The sequence below is a fragment of the Oryctolagus cuniculus genome, chromosome 7 (assembly GCF_964237555.1).
Source record: "Oryctolagus cuniculus chromosome 7, mOryCun1.1, whole genome shotgun sequence".
Classification (NCBI taxonomy): Eukaryota; Metazoa; Chordata; class Mammalia; order Lagomorpha; family Leporidae; genus Oryctolagus; species Oryctolagus cuniculus.
This window is the reverse complement of record NC_091438.1, coordinates 76,736,649-76,760,908: the sequence shown is the minus strand read 5'-3', so window position 1 is coordinate 76,760,908 and position 24,260 is coordinate 76,736,649. Positions and strand designations below refer to the sequence as shown.

At 41.9% G+C, this 24,260-nt stretch overlaps 1 protein-coding gene across 1 annotated transcript; it reads right to left on the bottom strand.

Moving 5' to 3' along the window:
• Nucleotides 1-955: 955 nt before the first annotated feature.
• On the bottom strand, nt 956-23,856 carry GCLM (glutamate-cysteine ligase modifier subunit). The gene is made up of 7 exons (XM_017346069.3): nt 23,722-23,856; nt 18,711-18,776; nt 17,032-17,116; nt 11,504-11,563; nt 9,491-9,693; nt 7,256-7,370; nt 956-1,658 (listed from the first exon to the last, which is right to left on the bottom strand). Exons 1-7 carry the CDS (start codon nt 23,845-23,847, stop codon nt 1,489-1,491), a joined length of 825 nt encoding a protein of 274 aa, XP_017201558.2. The 5' UTR covers nt 23,848-23,856; the 3' UTR covers nt 956-1,488.
• Between the last annotated feature and the right edge of the window lie 404 nt (nt 23,857-24,260).

The window sequence follows — 24,260 nt, the reverse complement described above, 5'->3', positions numbered from 1 at the left end:
AATTAAAAAGTTAACTACATATATTTAGTAACATTACATACAACTATTATAAAAACTAGACAGCTTTAAGAAGCTCAAAAATCTAAACACATTTTAGTAGATAAATCAGCTGATTTTACATTGCAATTAGAATGATTAAATTATCCAATCAACCACAAAGCCTTACTTTAAAAAGGGTCTATTTCTATTTATTTTTTATATGAAACTGTAGCTCTTTTCCATAAACTAAAAAAAAAAAAAAAAAAACCCAAAACAAAACAAAAAAAACACTGGAGCAAAATTAGTTTTATAAAGGCCTATGGTTAACAAACATGAAATACAAGATATTTTAAAAGAAGTTCTCTAAACTATTTGGGTTATATATACAAATTTACAGAATTAAGGAAGTCTATGGTCACAGTTTTTTTTATGTGCAACTTAATAAAATTAGTTTAATTATTAAACTAAGGAAGAATTATACTAAATGATCTATAGTCTCTTCTAGCTCTAAAGTTTTGGTTACATTGCTCCTCTAAACAACAGCTAAGATCGTATCCCAAACAACATTATTTAATTAGGCAATGCTGGTCCTGAATTAAACACATTTTTATCCTTTTCTGGCTTAGCCCCTCCTAATCAGGTATTAATGGAATACAAGTATCACATATTTTACTCAACTGATTCTTAAATTGCATCTCTGTGGCTCCTCTCTCCAGAGCCCACAGTGCCCCCATCACATGGTAAATGCAAAACACTGAATATTTTTGAGGGAGCAGCAATATACTAAGGATGCACCAAGAATTAAAAAGAATCTGGAGGTAACAGTAGTTGCTTTTATACAAATCACTAAACAGTAATTTCAGAGCTTTTGGTTTCCTTTTTTTAAAAAAATAACAAGAAGAGAAAATATGGCACAATACATGATTGGATCATTAAACATAAACAAGGACACACAAAAAAATTAAGTTGCCATTCATGTATTGAAGAATGAATTTTATTTACACTACTAGTAGATCCCAGCTACTCCAGTTACTCTGAGATTATAATTATTTTATCAATGACAGGAAAAATATCTTTCAGTATTTCAGTTTTAACAACTGTAATTAAATTGCTTAGTTATACTACAGAGTAAGAAGCAATGAATTACTTTGGAAATAAAAAATATGTATATACATTACCCTGATGCCTAGGCCAAAATATATCTAACAACAAATTTTCTTGATTTCTATTAGTCATAAAAATAAAGGAAAATATATATTGCAAGTATTTTCTTTATAGGCAATTTCAGTAAGAAAACAATAGTTTAATGAAAACAATACAGTGGTTCATGTGAGTGGACTGATGTGGAGGCAAGAGAAGTATTCAAAACATGACAGAGAACATACTGTCAAACAACTGAAGATCTGCCTCAATGACACTGTAGAGGCAGTAACCAGATTTTTGCACATCTCAATTTTATCTTATATTCAAGGAAAAGCCAGGTTAGTGGGTTACGATCCCAAGTCATAGTTAAGAACCCCTCCTTTTAGCTTGTAAAATGTAGCCTTTGGATTTGATAATTCCTCTACTTTTCACAATGACCGAATAGCGCAATAGCCACAGTGGCACCCACTCGTGTGCTTGGATGTCAGGGATGCTTTCCCGAAGAGCCTCTTGGAAACTTGCTTCAGAAAGTAGTTCTAAGACAAACAACAACAACAACAAAACCAAAGTATTAAATCTGACAACATAGCACTCCACTATGCAGGTAAGCACTGAAATACAACATAGCTGAATATAAACGATGCTCATCTTTCATGTGCACTATGAATCTGAACCGGAATACCACACATATCCAGGCAGTTTTCTGAGAAGTATCTATACCTGGACCCTGGATAGCTGGTGAGTGGAGCCTGGATATTTGTAGTATCTGAAGATCTCCAGGGGATTCTCACATACAGCCAGGGAGAACATGGCAACATAGAAAGAGTCACTCATAATCCTGTCAGAGATGCCACATCATTTCCTCTGCCATCTCCTTACAACTGTTTTCTTTGTGTATAACTCTCTCCATACATACATACATACATACATATACACATATATATATAGTGTGTGTGTGTGTCTCTGTGTGTATATACAGACCTACACATATATCCATATAGATATGTATATGGACATATACAAAAGTACTTCAAAAAGCTCATGGAGGGACCAGCACTGTGATGCAATGGGTCAAGTTGCCACTTGTGATGCCAGCATCCCATATTAGAGTGATTAGAGCCAGTTCAAGTCCTGGCTGCTCTGCTTCTGATTTAACTCCCTGCTAATGTCCCCAGAATGCAAGGAATGATGGCCTAAGTATTGGGGCTCCTGTCACCCAAATGGGAGACCTGGATAGAGTTCCAGGTTCCTGGATTTGTCCTGGCTCAACACTGGTTGTTGTGGGCATTTGGGGAGTGAACCAGTGGACGGAATATCTGTACTCTTCCCAGCCTCACCCCCATCACTCTGCCTTTTGAATACATAAATAAAGCTTTTTTTAAGATTTACTTATTATTTGAAAAGCAGAGTTACAGAGAGGCAGGGGAGGGGGGGAGTCTTTCATCCACTGGTTCACTCCCCAAATGACCACAACAGCCAGAGCTGGGCCAATCCAAAACCAGGAGCTTTTTCTGGGTCTCCCACACAGGTGCAGGGGCCCAATAACTTGGGCCACCCCCTACTGTTTTCCCAGGCCAAAGCAGAGAGCTGGATTGAAAGTGGAGCAGCCAGGACTTGAACCGGTGCCCATATGGAATGCTGCCATTGCAGGCAGCAGCTTTACCCACTATGCCACAACGCCGGCCCAAATAAAGATCTTTTTAAAAAATTCACGGAAAAATGGAATTATAAGTTTATTTTGGTGCAAACAAAATTTGATATCCATGCATAATTTTTTCATAAAATACATACTCCATGAACTTTCTTAAGAAAAGGTTTATTTATTTAAAAGGCAGAGTTATAGAGAGATAGAGACACAGAGATCGTCCATCTGCTGGTTCACATCCCAAATGGCTGCAATGGCCAGGGCTGAGCCAGGAGCTACTCTTGGATCTCCCAGTTGGGTGCAGAGGCTTGAGTACTTGAACCATCTTCTGCCACTTTCCCAGGAGGATTAGCAGAGAGCTGGATGGGAAGTACACCAGCTGAGACTTGAACTGGCACCCATATAGGATGCTGGCATGGCAGGCAGTGGCTTAACCTGCTCTGACACAGTGCTGGTCCTGCATGAACTTTTTGAAGAAACTTGGTGTACATGGATTTCAAATTTTTTTTGCACCAAAATAAACTTTTCTTTTAAAAATATTACTGGGACTGCCGGCCGGCGCCGTGGCTCACTAGGCTAGTCCTCCGCCTTGCGGCGCTGGCACATCGGGTTCTAGTCCTGGTCGGGGCGCCGGATTCTGTCCCGGTTGCCCCTCTTCCAGGCCAGCTCTCTGCTGTGGCCAGGGAAGGCAGTGGAGGATGGCCCAAGTGCTTGGGCCCTGCACCCCATGGGAGACCAGGAGAAGCACCTGGCTCCTGCCATCGGATCAGCACAGCGCGCCAGCCGTGGCGGCCACGGAGGGTGAACCAACGGCAAAGGAAGACCTTTCTCTCTGTCTCTCTCTCTCACTGTCCACTCTGTCTGTCAAAAAAAAAAAAAAAAAAAAAAAAAAAAAAAAAAAAATTACTGGGACTGCTTTCCAGAAAATCTGTGCTTTACACTTCCACGAGCAGTTGATAACTGTGACTGCTGATCTTAAACTATCCTCATAAGCACCAGCAATAATTTAAAAATCTTTGCCAATGGATATCTTTTAACTTGCATTTTCTGACAAGTCTGTTACTTTCTAATTCCAGATTTCTATGCAAGGCCTCTACTGAGGCCATACTCCCCTCCTCACTACCTCTTCTTGGGCCTCCTTGCTATATCCTGAAAACCTCAAGCACTTACAAGTCTCTGATTAACAATACCCCAAGAGCAAGGCCTCCCTGACCATCCCATATAAAACAATAGCTCGTAACCCAGACACTCTTTCTCCCTCAGCCAACTTTTCTCTATAGCGCATATTTTAGCCACTTAATCACTTTTAACACATATTTTATTGTCTGTCTCCTCCCACTAGAATAAAAAGTCCATGAGGGTTGGGATTCATTTGGCTTATTACTGTTTCTCTGGAAACCCAGGCATACAGTAGGTCCACAAACATCTGGTGACTGAATCAAGCACTATGGAAAGATGCCATGGGAGTCAGGATGGATTGGGATTACGCAATTTTCCACTCAGTGTAATTTGGGAGTGCCGAAAGACCTGCCACCCCCAAATGCACCGCTGGGATACTTGAGTAGCGTCAACAGTGAACACCCAGCCATGGTTAGTAATTGTCACTTGCAAACACTTTTCTGAGTGCTTCAGGTATATTAACTCATTTATTTCATGTTAACCCTACGAGGTAGACACTATCAGTCTCTTCTGCATGAGGAAACTGAGGAACTTCTAGAAGCTAAGTAACTTCCCCACAACATGTAACTAGTATACAGCTTTCCATAAACAGAATGCAAGTGTCTCCTTAGAAAAGTAGTATTGACGTGGTATTGGTTACCAGACTAACAGAGATGAGGACCCTGAGGCAATGGGGCATCATCCAGGATAGAGTTAATGGGAGTTGTGGAGGGGAGGCGATTAAAAAGGGGAAAGGCCTTGTCAGGATCACCTCCTTCACAATTTCACCCTGACTGTAGTTAAACTGTACTACAACCTCCAGGACAAAGGGTAATAAAAAAATAAACCCATTCTGAGGAGTAAGGGTAATTTTAGAATGGAGGCTGTAGAACTTCAGGGGACTTATCAATAAAAATTCTATCTTAGATAGGAAGCATAGTTAAATGTTTTACAACCCGGAGCTTAAAAATTATAAAAGAAAAGACAACAAATTCAGAAAACTATCCTACTCATTGACAACATACTTAAAAAATAATTCAACTGGGGCCAGTGCTGTGGCTTACTGGGTAAAGCTGCTGTCTATGGTGCTGGCATGTTAATAGGTGTCGGTTTGAGTCCCGGTTGCTCCACTTCTGATCCAGCTTCCTGCTAACGCACCCAGGAAAGCAGCAGAAGATGGCTCAATTACTTGGGCCCTTGCACCCACATGGGAGACCCAGAAAAAGCTCCTGGCTCCTGGCTTCCAACTGGCCCAGCTCTGGTTATTCTGGCTATTTAGGGAGTGAACTAGCAGATGGAATATCTCTCTGTGTCTCTCACTCCCTCTCTAACTCCGCCTTTCAAATAAATAAATAAATCTTTAAAAAAAATTCAACTACATTAATTCTTTAGAATGAGTAAACACAACCAATTAAGAAAAACTTCAGTATGGATTAAAGTGTCTAGAGATTCATTGCCAGATTAGTCTACTAATTCTAACCAAAATGTTTAGAAGCAAAAAAAAAAAAAAACCAAAAACCAAAAAAAAACCCACTAGGTGCCAGCTTCTTATATGAGCACCAGTATGTATCCTGGCTGCTCCACTTCCTATTCAGTTCCCTGATAATGGCATGGAAAAAGCAGTGGAAGATGGCCCAAGTGCTTGGGTCCCTGCCACCCACATGGGAGACCAGGAAGAAGCTCCCGGCTCCTGGTTTCAGCCTGGTTCAGCTCTGGCCATTGTTGCCACTTGGGGAGTGAACCAGTGGATGGAAGATCTTTCTCTCTCCCATCCTGCCCCATAACCCTTTCAAACAAATAAATAAATCTTTTTAAAAAAACATTTATTTATTTGAAAGGCAGAGTTACAGAGAGGCAGAGGCAGAGAGAGAGAGAGAGAGAAAGTCTTCCATCACTGGTTTACTCCTCAAATGGCCACAACAGCCAGAGCTGGGCCAATCTGAAACCAGGAGCTGGGAGCTTCTTCTGGGCTTGCCACATGGATCAGGGGCCCAAGGACTTGGACCATCTTCTACTGTTTTCCCAGACCATAAGCAGAGAGCTGGATTGGAAGTGGAGCAGCCGGGACTCGAACCAGCACCCATATGGGATGCTGGCACTGCAGGGAGCAGCTTTACCCTCTATGCCACAGTCCCGGTCCCACAAATAAATCTCAAAAACAAATAAACTTGGGCCTGTGCCGTGGTGTAGTATGTTGAGCCTCTGCCTGCAGTGCCATCATCCCATGTGGACTCCTGTTCGAGTCCCGGCTGCTCCATTTCCTATCCAGCTCCCTGCTAATGGCCTGGGAAAGCAACTAAGATGGCTCAAATGCTTGGACCCCTGCACCCATGTGGGAGACCCCAAGGAAATTCCTGGCTCCTGGCTTCGGATCTACCGAACTCTGGCAGTTGCGGCCACCTGGTGAGTGAACCAGCGGACTCAAGATTCCTCTCTGTCTATAACTCTACCTCTGAAATAAATTAGTAAATCTAGTAAAAAAAAAAACAAAAACACACAACTAATTGTCAAAATGCCTGTAATACAAGAACATACCAAAAAGGATTAAATCTCTTTCCTTATATTCATATACAATATATTTTGGCTCAACAATGACGTCTTAGCACGTAATCTGCCAATATTTAGATATATGGAAATAAAATACTAGGCATCAGTCACTGCCAGGAGAGTCTCCCCAAAGTAAACAGATAGATGCTATGTGTGCCAATGTACAGAAAGCTATATTTAAACAACATATTTCAGGATAAATCAGCACTGTAGCCTTTGTTAGATTTCTCACTAAAGTGACTTTTTAAAATAGTTTTATTTATTTATTTGAAAGGTAGAGTGAGGCAGAGAGAGCGTTTGCAAGTCATATTAAACACTCTGTTCCTGTTATTCTAGTTATGTTGTAAAATGTTGATTTTAAACGGCAGGTCAGTCATTCTCAGTTTCTGATTAACATCAAGCACATATCTTGATAGTAATAGTTAAGAAAACACCTAATCAATTACCTATCCTAAGATGCTCATGTTGCTTCAAGTTTAATTCTATCTGCCTCTATTTCCAGGTTTTTATCCTGTTTAATTAAGTAGCTCACTGATCCAATCTTGGCCACACTAGACAAGAATATATTTATTCCTATTTATTTAGGGTGTCACGTAACCTCAGACCAGGTGTTCAGGAAATGATCGCTTCATCTTTTCCCCATTCTGTGCAAAGGTAAAAATGAAGGCATATGTTTTGGACTGACTGTTGATTATCACTATACACACTTAAATTTCAACAGGAGTGCTTTTTGCCAAATGAAAGCTCATGATCATTCCCTGTAAATGAAAATACCAGGCTCACCTTTTGGATCATTATGAGTCAACAGCTGTATATCAAATTGTTTAGCAAATGCAGTCAGATCAGGTGGCATCACACAGCAGGATGCAAGGTTAACTTGGTTACTGTTTGGTTTCACCTACAAGGGAAAGTAAAATAATGAATTTTCTACTGAATTTAGCAATACCCAAAGTAAAAATAAGCAAAAAATTACAAAACATGAAAAATCATATTCTACAGTACCTGAAATTTATAAACTGCTTCCCCATAAATATCTTCATTAATCTATGCTTTTCTAACCCATGTTAGTGGTTGACAGGGAAAGGAAAAATATCTACAGGAGAAGGAAAAGGCCTGTGTGATACTATTAAAGTATCCTGCTAGAGCCGCTGAGCAATCCAATACATTTGCTGTGGAAACAAACATGAGTCCAAGTGAGATGATTTCAACTACAAGAGGAACTATGTCTTAAAGTTAAAGGATCCATACAAATAAGCATATTTAATGCTAAAATATGAACGTGGCAGGGCTGCCGTTATGGCACAGTGGGTTGAGCTGCAACTTGCAACACCGGCATCCCATATAAGCCCTGGTTTGAGCCCTGACTGCTCCATTTCCGATCCAATTTCCTGCTAATTTGCCTGGGAAAGCAGAAGAAAGCCCAAGTACTTGGGTCCCTGAACCCACATGAGAGACTCAGATGGAATTCTAGCCTCTGGGTTTCGCATGGCCCCGCCCTGGCCATTTCAGTTATCTGGGAAGTGAACCAGTGGATGGAAGATCTCTAATTCCTACCACCCTTGTAACTCTGTTTTTCAAATAAACAAATAAATCTTTAAATAATGGCTGTTAATCAGACACATTTTGAAAGAGGAAAATAAGATAACTTCCTATAGCTTCACTGGTTAACAAATATTTTTTATGTATTTTTATCAACATGTTTGATATTGCTATTATTTTATAACATTAATGTATCATGTATTAATTATACATATATATATTTTAACACAAAAGTAATATGTACATTCTGGGTCCTCCAAGTTGCTGCAGCACTTTTTTGGCACATGTTGGCTGTCATCACTAAGTCAAAGGGAGAAAGGGTAACACTTCTTCCAGGGTTTTCCTACCAGTAAGAAACTCTGAAAAGGAGGTAGCCAAGGATGAAGTAAAAGGAAATATCATTAGGATCTTAAAACTGTGTATATGAAATACATGACAATTTTCTCCCTTTATATAAATAATAAAATGAATAAAGAAATCTATGTAAAATACTAGTAAGTTACTTTCCTAATAATTTTGTAGTTTAATAGACCAGAGAGTGGTGGCAGTTACTTTTTTTTTTTTTAAAGGTCTGTTTGAAAGTCACAATGACAGAGAGAGATGGAGAATCACACGGAAAGATCTTCCATCAGCTGGTTCGCTCCCCAAATGGCAGGAACAGCAGGGACTGAGCCAAGCTGAAGCCAGGAGCCAGGAACTCGGTTTGGGTGGCAGGTACATTATCCACTGGTTCCCAAGCATGACTTGAGCCAGCATTCTGATAGGGGACCCTGGCATCCCAAGCAGGCAGCCTGAAGTGCTGTGCCACAGTGCACTCCTTACCAAGCTGTATGAACTGAGAGGCTTACATATCTTTAGGTAACAGAAAAGTATTGGCTATAAATAGTATTCCCTTACTTAGGAAATTACAGCCAAGGCCCAAGAATACCTAAATAAAAATGTAATATTCTCAACATGTAAGTAAAACTGAGGGAAATAGCCTTTGTTCATTTGGCTTTGAAAGTTGCAACACATTTTCTTTTATTTTTGTCATTTTTTTTGACAGGCAGAGTTAGTGAGAGAGAGACAGAGAGAAAGGTCTTCCTTCCGTTGGTTCACCCCCCAAATGGCCGCTACGGCCGGAACCGCGCCGATCCAAAGCCAGGAACCAGGTGCTTCTTCCCGGTCTCCCATGTGGGTGCAGGGCCCAAGCACTTGGGCCATCCTCCACTGCCTTCCTGGGCCACAGCAGAGAGCTGGACTGGAAGAGGAGCAGCCAGGACTAGAACATGCCTGCACCACAGGTGGAGGATAAACCAAGTGAGCCACGGCTCTGGCCCCAATTAGACACATTTTAAAAACCCTAATGCATCAGATAAAACCCACACTTGAAGCAGTCAGTGGCAGTGAGTGCCCACTATGTGTTCGATGCTCTGCAGTGTGCAGCTGAGGCTGAACGAGGCAGGCTCCTCCCATGGGTTGCTGATGGAGCGCCCTTACCTGTGCCCACTGATAGAGCTGCTCCAACTGTGTTCTGTCCAGATCAGAGGTCCCTATGGCAACAATCTTTTTGCTTCGTACTAGGCTTTCTAATTCCTCCCAGTAAGGCTGTAAATGTTCCAAGGAGAGATTAACTCCATCTTCAATAGGAGGTGAAGCAATGATCACGGAATCCAGCTGTGCCACCCCGAGGACGGAACAGGCTGATGGGAGAGAAGGTAAAGGAGAGAACTGTTACCTAGTAAAAACAAATACTTCCAAGTGCTCACAGCATCCCCCTGGATTCTGTCCATGTCATTTGCTAGTTTTCTGTCTAATAGCCTTCAGAATTCACCTTTCATTAGGACATTCCCCTCTTTTAGTAAATTCTGACTACCCGTCCACCTGCTTCTCTGATGGCAGGCAGTGAATCTTTTTCTGGGAGGCAGGCTTTCTTCTTGTCTCCTAGGCCCCAGCATTTTTTGGTAGCCTACTTATCTTCATAAAATGGTCTTCCCTAGTTCTACTTGCTCACTAGTATCTCATATGGATGATCACAAGAATTCCAATCTAATATTTATTCTGTAACTGGTAGTCATGGCCAAGAATAAGCTTGCGACTATGAAAAACTGAATTTATGACTTAATCTGTAATTTTTAAAAAGATTTATTGATTTCTGTGAAAGGCAGAGCATCAGGGAGGGAGAACAGAATGAAAGCAAGAGAGAGAGAAATTTCCATCTGCTGATTCATTCCCCAAATGGCCCCAACAGCCAGTGGGCCCAGGCACTTATGCTATCATCTGCTGCAGAGGTAGGCAATGTATCAACTTTTAAAAGTTTATTTATTTGAAAGGCAGTGTGACATAGAGAGGAAGATGGAAGGGAGGAAGGGATGGCAGGGAAAAGGGAGAGAGAGAAAAAAACGCCTCCATCCTCTGGTTCACTGTCCAAATGCCCACAACAGCTGGGGCCAAGGCAGGCTGAAGCCATGAAGCCAGGAGCCAGAAACTCCATTTGGGTTTCCCACATGGGTGGCAGGGGCCCAAGCACTAGGGATGCATTAGCAAGGAGCTGGTTTAGAAGTGGAGGCAGGACTCCGCTATGGGATGCAGGTGTCCTAAGCAGTAGCTTAATCTGCCATGCCACAATGCCCACACCATTTCTGAATTTCTATAAAAATAATTCAAGAATTTATTTTAAATGATTATCGTTCATTCTGCATTTATATTGAAAAGCTAATTTATTTAAGTTTTTAACATATATAAATACTGGAAGAATGTTTAAAGGGAAAACTTAAATAACTATGATAGCACAATAACCAAATGAAGTGCTGAAAAACTTGTTTATTTGTGGTGGTGGTTTTGGCACCTCAGCTACAGCACTAAAAGGGGTAAGAATGATTAGGAAATAAGAATATGGGGGCTGGTGTTGTAACACAGCATGTAAAATCACTGCCTATAACACTGGCATCCCACAGGGGCTTAGGTTCATGTTGTGGCTCTTCCACTTCCAATCCAGCTTCCTGCTAATGTGCCTGGGAAAAGCAGTGGAGGATGGCCCAAGTGTTTGGGCCCCTAAACCTACACTGGAGATCCACATAGAGTTCCTGGCTTCTGACTTCTGCCTAGCCCAGCTCTGGCAGTTGTGGCCATCGGGGGAGTAAACCATCAGAGGGATGATCTCTCTCTGTATCTCCCTCTCTCTCTGTAATTCTTTCAAATAAATAAATCTTTTTTTAAAAATTAAGGATACAATTAAGTGTTAAGATCGTAAATGAGATTAAGAAATGTTAAGAATGTAATAAATACAATTAACAATACAACTAAATGTTAACATTTTACTGTTGTATCTTTTACATTTCTTTTGTATAACAAAATAGAACTGTAAGTGAATTTTATGTCGACACTTTAAGAAGTTAGGCTAATTATAATCAGTTCATTTTCTTTTTTACTTGGACTTGAATACAAGTTATAATTAATATACCTACACAAACTTAAAGCCCACTATTAAGAAAAAGTTAAATCTTTGCTTACCCATGTCAACTGCACTTCTAGTTGATGATGAAGAGTTTGATCCAACAATGAACAGTTTTGCTTGGTGACAAAGAAAAGAAAATTGATTACTACATTAGGATACACATATACTATGCAATATTAACACTGCTACAAAGATGACAGATAATTGATAATCCTGAATGAATTATTTTTCTATTCCTCATGTAATTTTATAGCTTTCATTTTAAGACATAAAAATATATTTCCATTGTGATTTTAAAGTTAAAACAAAAAGCAAATATTAATTTTCTATTTATTAGAAGGTATCATGTAAACCTATAATATTAAATAAATGTCCTTAACAGCCTAGCACTTTGAAATTAGCTATATAATATCTTATATTTACACTTCTTAATGACTTATCTGACTTTTATCCTTATTTTATCCTTTTATCTGATCAGGTTTGAAATCTTTAGCACTTGAGGAAATGACTACGCATAATTATACCTGAACATGGGAAAGAATAAGTACCTCAAGTGCATGCATTTGCACTGGTGACTCCAAATGTACGACTCATTGTGCCATCTGTGTATACAGGCATTTTTTACATGGGTTGACATGCACATATATCATTTTCATTCAGGATGAACCTTGAGGCTGCTGCCATTTTTCCGCTTAACCACACCAGCCTGGAGGTGAACCTTGGAATTTGTTTCCTAAGTCTTTCAGAAGTTGTTTTGCATCAGTGTTAAAATTTCAAAATGCTGGAGGGTAACTTAATGTACAAAACATTAGAAGTATGTATTGCCTACCTAGCAGAGTAGATCGCAATGTATAAATTCAGTTCAGTGCATGCTTTAGGTTTCAAGCATGGGATTATATGCATTTACTGATAAGTCCTTGCACCTGTGGTGCTAGGTGAATGTGAGAAGATGTCAAGGACTGAAAATATTTTGTTGCCTAAAACAAAGCCTGTTTGTGGGCATATAAAACATGCTTATTTTAAGGGTCTCTCACTACCTACACTATTGCTTTGTGGGCTTGTTGGGTGTATGTGTGTGATACAGTAGTTAAATCTTCGTGCAGAAAAACAAACGTCCTGAATCTTATATTGGTATTCTTCATTGGAAATGCATATCATGCATATAATTTATTTAGAAACATAGAAAATCTTACTAAGTATTTATTCATGTTTTTAGGATTATACTAAGATTTCTTTCTTTTCTTTCTTTCTTTCCTTTTCTTTTTTTTTTTTTTTTTGACAGACAGAGTTAGACAGTGAGAGAGAGACAGAGAGAAAGGTCTTCCTTCCGTTGGTTCACCCCTCAAATGGCCGCTATGGCTGGCACGCTGCGCTGATCTGAAGCCAGGGGCCAGGTGCTTCCTCCTGGTCTCCCATGCGGGTGCAGGGCCCAAGCACTTGGGCCATCCTCCACTGCCTTCCTGGGCCACAGCAGAGAGCTGGACTGCAAGAGGAGCAACCGGGACTAGTACCTGGTGCCCCAACCGGAACTAGAAACTGGGGTGCCGGCGCCTCAGACTGAGTATTAGCCTAGTAAGCCGCAGCGCTGGCCTAAGATTTCTTTCATTAGAAGTAGATTATGTTGGCATAACTGTAACTTAAAAATGAATGTTAAATAAAATGACATTTATTTTCTCCATTATAAAATGAAATTTCCAAAAAACAAAAGAAGGTATGGCAAGATCTTAAATTACTAGAAATGTATATTTTTATGAATTAAACATTAATTAAACATACTATAGTCTTTCTCCAATAAAATAAAATGTATACAAAGACTAAATTAGAATGCTATGATGAGAATCAGAAAAAAATCAACAACCCCACTTTCCCAATGTAATCTTTTTTTAAAAAAAGATTTATTTATTTATTTGAAAGTCAGAGTTACACAGAGAGAGGAGAGGCAGAGAGAGAGAGGTCTTCTATCCGCTGGTTCACTCCCCAATTGGCCACAATGGCCTGAGCTGCACCGATCTGAAACCAGGAGCCAGGAGCTTCCTCTGCGTCTCCCACACGGGTACAGAGGTCCAAGGACTTGGGCCATCTTCCACTGCTTTCCCAGGCCATAGCAGAGAGCTGGATCGGAAGTGGAGCAGCCAGGACTCGAACCGACGCCCATATGGGATGCCAGAGCCTCAGGCCAGGGCGTTAACCCACTGTGCCACAGTGCCAGCCCCTCAATGTAATCATTTTCATTTTCAGACATTATCTTCCAGTTTTTGGTCATATGAAGCAAGATGTAACTTTTTTTCTTTTTACTTCTTTTATCCTTATGTAGTAATTTACAGAATAATTTCTATATAGCATTTTGATGCCTTAGAATTTTTTATAATCATGTGCTTACTTTAGAAATAAGGAAAATTTATCAATGTAGAAAGATCAAAAAGAATTGCCAATCTCATCACCCAAAGCAATTACTGTTTAGATTTCTATGCATTTTTAACGTACAATTTTAGAGACTCATTTTAATACTTGAACATTACTATGTCATTTTTTTGGATATAATATAGTATATGAGTTCCTGCTTTTTGAATATTCTGGTATCAGTTCCAGTTTTCTTTTTTTTTTTTTTTTTTTTTTGACAGGCAGAATGGACAGTGAGAGAGAGAGAGAGAAAGGTCTTCCTTTTGCCGTTGGTTCACCCTCCAATGGCCGCCGCTGCAGCCGGCGCACCGCGCTGATCCGATGGCAGGAGCCAGGATCCAGGTGCTTTTCCTGGTCTCCCATGGGGTGCAGGGCCCAAGCACCTGGGCCATCCTCCACTGCACTCCCGGGCCACAGCAGAGAGCTGGCCTGGAAGAGGGGCAACCGGGACAGAATCCGGCGCCCCGACCGGGACTAGAACCCGGTGTGCCAGCGCCACAAGGTGGAGGATTAGCCTATTGAGCCACGGCGCCGGCAGTTCCAGTTTTCTATTATCACATAAATATAAAGCTAAAACAAACATCTCAGTAACTTTTTGTTAAACATTATACTGTATCATTCCCCAAAGAGGAGTAGGAAAAATGTGATTATGAGCCAAAAGATATAACCTGTTTGTGAATCTTGCTCTATTTTATTTACCTTACATTTACAGAAGATATGTATGGTTTATCATACCACCAACAGTTATGATCTGTTCTCCTGACAACATAGGTTGAGCTTCCCTAATCTGAAAAACCAAAATAAAAAATGCTCCCAAACCCAAAACTGTTTAAGATTTGACACGACATTCACATTTTCAGATTCTGGAGCATTTTGGATTTTTAAATTAGATATGCTCAACTTGTAAACTCTAAGAAAATATTCCAAAATTGGAAAAAACTATGAGATCTGGAACAATTCTGGTCCCAAACACTTTGGATAAGAGATACTCAGACTGCATTTAGGTATCTATCCATATATACACACATATAAATATATATATATACACTTTTTAAAAATTTAGTGGGCACAATATATATCTGCCCAAGAACATGTTAATTGGTATTTATATTGTAACCAGGAAAGTAAATGCATAAAGTGTATGCATATAAGGTTGAGGATTTGGCTTGATTTAATTCAACCTTATATGTATACACTTTATGTAAATTCACTGTTCAACAATCTAAATTTAGTCAACAGACCAACAGGTGGAGCTGTAGGAAAGCAAGAAAGAAAAACATCAGAGGGGCTGGTGCTGCAGCACAGCAGGTAAGGCCGCCACCTGCAGTGCCGGCATCCCATATGGGCACCGGTTCTAGTCCCGGCTGCTCCACTTCCAATCCAGCTCTCTGCTATGGCCAGGGAAAGCAGCAGAAGATGGCCCAAGTCCTTGGGCCCTTGAACCCATGTGGGAGACCTAGAGGAAGTGCCTGGCTCCTGGCTCCTGGCTTCGGATTGGCCCAGCTCTGGCTGTTGCAGCCATTTGGGGATGCAGAGGATGGAAGACTTCTCTCTTTCTCTCTGCCTCTCTGTAACTCTGCCTTTCAAATAAATAAACATAAAAAAGAAAAAGAAAAGAAAGAAATCAGAAAGGGGAATGGAGAGAAATAGGGATAATGAGATACCCTTATGTAAAGCACCTGGCATTCAATACAAGCAACACATTTTCTTATACATTTCCTGTATCTGTTCCTTCCTTTCAACTGCAGGACACTTCTCCTAAAACAGGGCTTTCCTCGCATTACTCCTACACCCAAAAGCTGTCACAGCTCCCCTAACGAGATAAAGGGCCACCTTTAACACTCTGGTCTAACCTTAGACCCATACACTCTGTGAGAACCCTCCCCCACCACTATTCCTCTCTCCAGAAAACTGTGCCAAGCGAAACAGCCATCTTTCTCTTAATAGTCAGAAAGGGGAAAGTTCTTCACCTGGTGAGAATTCTGACATGGATTAGAAATCTCAAGCCTTACAGGTATGAGGACAACTTGTAAGAGATCAAGCTGGACCTACATCCTGTTAATTAAAATCAAGCACAGAAAGAATGTTGCTTTTACTTCCTTCCCATGCAAACAGCAATGTGGATTTAATAGCAAGATTTAATAGATTCTGGAGCCAGGCATACCTCGATGGATTCCTGGCAAATACACAGTGGCTGTATGACAATAGTCAATTTATTAACATAAATATGACAGGGAATAACAAACTTACTTTAAAGGATTGTTTTGAGACTTGTAGTAGGAAATCTATTTATAAAGTGACAAGTATGGTGCCAGGCACAAAGTAAGACTTAATAAATGGTAGTTGTTATTCTAATAATCAACAACAATCAATAATCTTCCATGTCCATCTGAGAACAATAATAGTAACAACCACAACAACATGGTAATAAATAACAGCTACCTAGCACTTACTTCATGGCAAGCACTGTGCTAAGTGCTGCTTTTGTTATTTCATCCATCTTACAAAGAATCCTGTAAAACAGATGCATCCCCATTTTACAGAAGCGGAAACTGAGGCTCAGAGAGGTTAAATACTTTGCTAGTGCAAGATTCTCCCAGCCAATAAGCTGCACACTCAGGAAGTGCAGTCTAGCCAAGCTCAAGCTTTTAATGGGCACACTGTGCTGACTCCAAGCAGAGGGCAAGAGCAGCCTGTTTTCATTTTTGTATTCCTTGAGTCTAGCACAGGTTCTGGAATGTGGCAGTCCCCCATGACATTTGTCGAAAGGGTATGATATGCACCACCATTTTCTCCAAGCCACTCGTAGCCCAGACTTTCTATATTGCAAGGCTTCCTAGGATTTCACCTGGAAGGGAGAGCTGATCTTTGCTTGGGGCAGACATTGCTCCCAAGCCCTCCCTTTTTCCATTCCATTCCCCCCACCTTAGTCCTTCTGGGGCATACATTATCTAATGTGATGCAAGAACACCAGGTTGAAGTTCTATTCCAATCCCACTGAGGTGGCCAGCCTTGACTCCCTATCTCCCTCTTAGATTTGACATTAAAAATATCTTTGTATTTCTCACTATATGGACTGAGTCACTCACCACCAAAAGCAAAGCAAGGCTCACTTCCATGCGTGACAACATCTCACTATCACTTCCACTGTATAACCAAATCAACTGTAAAGGCCAGACTTTACCAGAGACTTTCATTTCTTCTCTTTCGTCGGGATTTATCTTCTCTACTGCATGAGATACAGTGCATTCCAAGACATCTGGAAACTCCTACAACACATGAAGACAATGTTTCTGATGATAAAATCATCTGTTATCCACCTGCCATCTAGGAGCAGAGAACTGATGAGACTACAGGAGTCTTTATCTAGGTCTGCATGGCCTTCACAAACCTCTGAGGTAAGGTAGATGCTGTGTGGGTGCCTCTTTTCTGGGGAAAAAGTATTGTATTTTTATCCAATACTCAGAACATTACATGCCCTAAAAATAGGAGATAATAAATAAAAGCAGGGGAAAGATATGTGAGTACAGCAGGTAACTATTTTTTTTAAAGGTGGAGTGAGACAGAGAAAGGCAGATCTTCCCGTCACTGGTTCACTCCCCAGATTTCTGTGACAGTGAGAGGTAGGTCAGGCTGAAGTGGAAGCTAGGAACCAAAAACTCCATCTAGGTCTCCCATGTGGATGGCAGGGACTTGGGAATCTGAGCCATCACCTACTGCCCTCCAGGGTGTATACTGGATGGGAAATGGAGATGGGACTTGAACCCAGGCACACTTAAATGGCATGCAGGTGTCTCAAGGGGTGGCTTAACCTGTTTCGTCACAATGCCTGCCCTTCCCCTCCCCTTTTGTGTTTTAAGTTTTCTCATGATTCTTGAGCACACTGCATCGCCTAGCACATATCAGAGATTCAGTAAGTGTTTACACTAAGTATGCACAAATAGAATGGCCATTTCAGAGACAGAAACTGATTAATCATCGTCTGCAGAGTAGCCGTCCGGTTACACACTTGCAGTATGCCCACAGGAACAAGATTTCCAGCACTTGTGCTCTTCCACATTTTTTGAGTAGTCTGTGTCATCTGAAATGAGCCGTTGTTGGGGAGGAGCGGGGAAGGTGGGCATTTGGCACAGCAGTTGAGGATGCTGCTTAGGATGCATTCCATATCAGAGTGCCTGGCTTCCAACTCCAGCTTCCTACTAATGTGCACCTTGGGAGGCAGCAGCTGATAGCTCAAGTAGCTGGGTCCCCACCACTCACATGGGAGATCCACACTGAGCTCCCAAGTCCTGCACCAGGCTGGCCCAGCCCTGGCTGGTGCAGGCACGTGGGGAGTAAACCAGTGGAGATCTGTTATTGTCTCTTTCAATAAATTAAATAAATAAAAATTAGAGAAACAGAGAAGTGAGCCTTCAGCCGAACTGAATTACAGACGGGGACTTTGTACGCTAACATTTATGACATTTAATGAAATGAAGTTCCTTACTGTTTCTTCAGAAACTGACATTTAACAAGTAATTTCTAATTTCACTATATTACTGGGTGATATTCTCCGAAAGCAATCTACCAAGCAAAACTCTTCTTTGATAACCATTCTCTTCCTAGGTCAAATATAAACTGCAAAGAAAACCCTGATCTGTGAGGAACTGTGGTGTAAACTGCATGTGAGAATGCTAACCTCGGCCAGGCGATGAGGGGCGCACACAGCCCGGATCCCGTCTCAGCCAGCCAGCCACAGGGACTTGCACAGCTGAGTGTTTGCTTATTTGACTTCCCTCGAAGAACCGAAGTGAGGAAATTTACTTCCTGCTTACTTCACTTCCCCTCTGACCTGCACGACATCTGCATTCACATTTCACTCACCCTCACCAACTCTGGGCTGATCTGGGAACTCCACTCATTCAAGGTCTTCTGGATACAGTCTCGAAGCTGCAGAAGGAACACATTTTGAAACTGTTAATCAAGCTCTATACACCAGCCGTACTTCCGCAATAAGAATACAGTAGTCTGATAAAAGGGGAAGAAAGATAACAGGAAATACTACACAAACCCATTTTAATTCTATAAGGTGTTTATTTCCTTCAGCACAGATTCTAAAATCAAGTTCTTATCCTACTCTTAAAATTCCTGACCTAAAACAGTAGTCTAGCTATTTTCATAGTGTTTCTATATTAATGAAAATTTAAATAAGCTTTTGAGATGCAAAAGCCTTCATAAAGAAATAATCCTTATTCAAGAAGAAGTTTATAAACAGAGGAACTCAGATTGAATCCCAGCAAGCCTGACCAGAATTCATATAAGCCGCTTTGCTACATTCCTCAAATACAAATAAATGACAGAGAATAAGGGTGACCAGAGAACTCTGACATCAGATTCACCCACGTGTTCACTGAAAACTCAAACTCCTGAGCTCAGTCCTAGTCCTACTCAATCTCTTTCCATGGGCAGCTGATTTTTTTTTTTAAGATTTATTTATCTGTTTTGAAAGAGTTACAGAGAGAAAGAGACAGACAGACAGATCTTCCTCCCAGTGGTTCACTCCCCAGATGGCAACAACAGCTGGCACTGGGCTAGGCTGAAGCCAGAACCTTCATCCAGGTCTCCCATTTTTGGGTGGCAGGGGCCCAAACACCTGGGCCACCTTTCCCAGGTGCATCAGCAGGGAGCTGGATTGAAAGCAGTGCAGCCAGAACAGGAATCGGTGCCCACATGGGATGCCCTCATCACAGGCGGCAACTTTACCTGCTGTGCCATGGCGCCATTCCCCAGAACTTGCACTGTTCACAAGTATCCTGAGTTCCTGCTATGTTCTGTAAGGCCTGAGTAGCACCAGGGCAGTTGTATCTCAGAGGTCAACTGGCATGATGACAGTTCATAAGCCACTGTCTAACACTTAGGAACACCTCCAATCTGTCTATAATGTTTTCTTGAATAAACATTTTTTGCACTAACATTATAGTACGCTGTAAACTCAATCAAGTGTTTATTCATTTTAAAATTTCTTATGTCTATGTATTTCAAGTTTCTCTGACAGTGGCCCAAAGTAACATGCACATTTAATTACTGAGTGAGGACCCAGGTATGTATAATGGAACACTCACAGAAGGATACAGGTTGAGCCTCCCTAATCCAAACAATCGAAATCTAGAATGTTCTGAAATCCAGGGCTTTGGAGCACTGGCACAATACCCTTTTGACTTTCGGGTGTTTGGGAATCTTTGGATAAGGGATACTCAACCAGTAAAGTCTATGCAAACATTCCAGAATCCAAAAAAAACCCTTAAATCTGAAATCTTTCTGAAAAGGAATACACTTCAGAAAAAGAATATTCAACCTGTATTTATGCTGACTCTATGTGAGGCACTCTAATGGCGTCTGTTCTATTAATTAGGAAAGATACACTGTGCTACCACTCATTCAACTGATGGACTCAGGATCACTAATCAGTGAAATCACTGCTTTGCAGATAAGCAAGGTCACTGTGCTTTGCACTCTGTGGGCAATCAATGAAAAGAGAAATGAGTAACTAGAAGCCAGCCCCTGAATTGCAAAAGCGCTTTCCTAACAGCAACAACAGGCACTAAACTTTTGAACTCACAATCACCCAACTATGATTGCTTATGATAAAAACTGACACAGCCATTTACTGCCTCTCAGTATAGACTGGTACAAGGGACAGCTGACATTAATTTATGGGCAGCGTCACCTGTTCTTGGGTTAAGATTGATAATCCAGGGCCGCTGCTGTGGCACAGTGGGTTAACGCCCTGGCCTGAAGCACCAGCATCCCATATGGGCACCGGTTCAAGTCCTGGCTGCTCCTCTTCCCATCCAGCTCTCTGCTATGGCCTGGGAAAGCAATGGAAGATGACCCAGGTCCTTGGGCCCCTGCACCTGTGTGGGAGACCCAGAATGAAGCTGCTGACTCCTGGCTTCAGATCGGCACAGCTCTGGCCATTGTGGGAGTGAACCAGCGGAGGGAAGACCTCTCTCTCTCTATCTGCCTCTCCTTCTCTCTCTGTGTAACTCTGACTTTCAAATAAATAAATAAATCTTAAAAAAAAAAAAAGATTGATAATCCACCACAATAACTTAGGTGCTACCCACAAAAACCCACCTGAATTCAAGTCCCAACATTTAACTTTATATAGTGTGTTTATAATAAAATTTAAGGAAGTAGATAAAAATGAGTTGATAATCTGTCCAGACTGAATTACAAGTTTATATTCTTTTAAGAATTCTTAGAGTTGAGGTAGCAGGTCAGAGTAGAGATCACCAATTCTACCAGGAGTTGCTTGGGCTCAAATTAAATGCATCACCTTTCTAGAGGGAAATTTCTTGCAGTTTTCCCACAATTTTCATCTGGCTTTCCTGATACACTTCTCAATACAGGAAGACAATTATGTTTTCAGAGTTATCACCCCTTTCCTAAAATAATTTCTTTAACCTTGAGATGCACAAAGTATCAGAATAAACCATAAAAAAGCCTAATGTTACAATTCTACGAGATATTCATTGGCTATATCACAAATGTAATGATTTTTCATCTTACAAATTATGTTATCAAAACTGCTGACTAAACATTAACCTTGTCCTTTTTTGTTTCCTGGTCTCTCATTCTTAACACACACACACAGTATCACAAAGATATTGATTTCCACAATTAAGTGTAGTTGTAGATCTGAACTTATGTAAGAATAGAAAACACACCTCATGATTCACCCTGTCAAACCCCTTACAACGAAGAATTTGGCAAAACAATCGGATAATGGCCCATTTAAAAAATGGTTTTGATTTCATAAAATTCCAATGTAACACAAAAACTGGGCAGAGAATCAAGATCTGTTAGAACTAGAAGAGATTTTTTGAGTGTTTTTAAAGAAATATTTTAATTCTTTATTCAATGTGTAAATTTTCTCAATAATGAGTGATTTTCTTTCAGTATGTTCAATCTCTTCAATGGGATTGTACTGTTTCAAGTAGTACATCCCAATTTGGGGTTCTAGTTATTACAAAGTTTTTCTTCACACAGAAATGAAACACGCCCACTCTAACTAGGGTGCCATAGTTTCCCTTTGGTATGCTGCCACTCCAAGTTTCCCTCAAAGGTTTTCTAGTTTCAGTTTTGTCTACTGTAATAAAGCACCTTACATAAAATACTACAGGCCAGAATCAGTTCTTTGAACAATGTCTTACCAATTGTGCATTAAGAAGTTTTTAAAAATTTAAATAGGACAGAAAAATATCAGAATACAATATATTATAAGCGTGAATATTATCATGAAACCTTTGTTTCAGATGTATCGATATATCATAGGGTCTTCAAAAAGTTCATGGAAAACATGCATTATGAAGAACCTATGCATGCATTTCAAAACGTTTTTTGCACCAAAATAAACTTAATTCCATTTTCCACAAACTTTCCTGAAGCACGCTCACACATATGTAGATAAATAATTATGAACTGGACTGCAAGGTAACAATGCATTTAACAAAGCATTTCTTCCTGTGTTTGTAATCACAACACTCTGAAAGGCACTGTTTTAGAACAGGTTCTAACTGCATAGGAGAAAATTTCACCCAATATTATCAATATACATGCAAAATGCTATTCTGAGTCATCACCGTCAGTGCTGGAAGAAATTGGGGGGGGTCTATGTACTGAATACAGAAATACTTATTGTGGGGGGGGAACAGTCAATTGGGGTAGTTTAAACAAAACATAAAAATAGCTGGAACCTGAACAGAGAACGTGGTACGGGTTCTGGCTCCTATTAAAGCTACCAAGATTTCTCATCTCCTGAAGGGTGCTGACTCCCAACACCAGGCCAGCGCACCAGGCCAGGGCACTCCTGGAGAGAGGCCCTGTGCCGCTCAGCCTATCTGCAGCACCTCACATAAAACACGGATGATAGCATTACAAGAGGACAACCCTTAGGAATTTTCCTCTAATCAAGATCTGTTTTCTCTTTCTGTCAGGTGTCAGGGAGATAAATGTTTGTTTGGCCAGCGTTTTCATAAATTATGAGAGCTAGATGAGGAAGGCACCACCACCCAACTCTAAAGTCATATAAGCGGACTTGGAGATGGTAACTTCTCCTAAGTCACAGAGCTCCTAAATGATCATGCTGGCTTTATTCACATTTTTTAAAATTTTTAATTAACACAACAATTGTACATATTGAAGGGGTATTTTTGAAAAAAAAAAAAAAAGAAAAGAAACACAACTAAAATTGTGCCAAGCCACCGATATGCCCCGGTAATTAATTAACTGTGCAGCCAACAGATAATTATGCGCTCAGGCACGGGCAGCCAAAACGTGTAACTAGTGTCCATCCAGATTAATACCTGCCACCTCCGACTAATGATCCTTAAGCAAATAAAATGGGGCAGGTTAATTTCCGGCAAGAAAAATTTATTTATTCCAAAGCCAAATCTGAGAGCTCAGACATCTGCCTCCCAGAGATGGAGAAACTAAGGTTACCATTCTCAAAGTGAAGCGTAACGCGGGCAGAACTTCATTCACAAAGGCTGAGCTCCTAACACACCCCCCCTACCTGGACGAGGTGGGGGAAGGGAGCGAGACGCAGGCAGAGAACCGAGCGATGCCGAGGCCCTCTCGACCTCCGGGCCAGGGAGAGGCCTCCAGCACGTCTGTGAGTTTTGCTATCAGCCGTGAGCACAGAGACAGGCGCCACTCGCCGTGCAGTTGCACCTGCTAAGTTTTCAGGACGCCCAGCCCTCGGCAGCGGCTCCGGATCCCTGGTCGCGCCTCCCCGGGCGCCCGAACTCGGCCACCTGCGCTCGCCAGAGGCCGCTCCCTCCCGCCCGGAGCCCCCGGCCCGACCCGCGGCCTGCCCCGCGTCGGCGCTCACCTCCTCGCTGTGCGTGGACGGGCACTTCTTCCGCAGGCGGCCCCAGTTGAGCAGGTTCCCCGTCTGCAGGTGCAGGGTGCGGGCCCGCGCCAGGAGCGCCCCGGCCGCGCGGCTGTCCGTGCCCATGGCAGCGGTCGCCCGAGGGGGCCGAGCGGCGACGGGGCCGCGAGTGGCTGGGCAGGCGGCGAAGGCGGCCGCCCCGCAGGACGCGGCGTCCGAGGCCCGAGCAGCGAGCGCGAGGCTGCCACCCCCGCGCGGCCGGAGCCTGGTCTGCGCTCGGGCGGAGCGAGGCCGGACGGCGGCTGAGCGGCGACCCGGGCGGGAGGCGCTGGTGGCTGCGACTGCTGCGGCCGCCGCTGGAGAGTTGACTCCAAGCTGAGGGAGCTGTTTCCTGGAAGACAATGACTAAGCAGAAATCGCGGCCGAGAAAGTGCTTCGTAACCGTTACTCGGCCCGCGGCGGGGCAGGGGCGGGGCGCGAATGGGCAGCGGGGCGCCGGCCCGCGGGTGACTGGCCCTCGGCCTGCGGCGGGCGTGGCG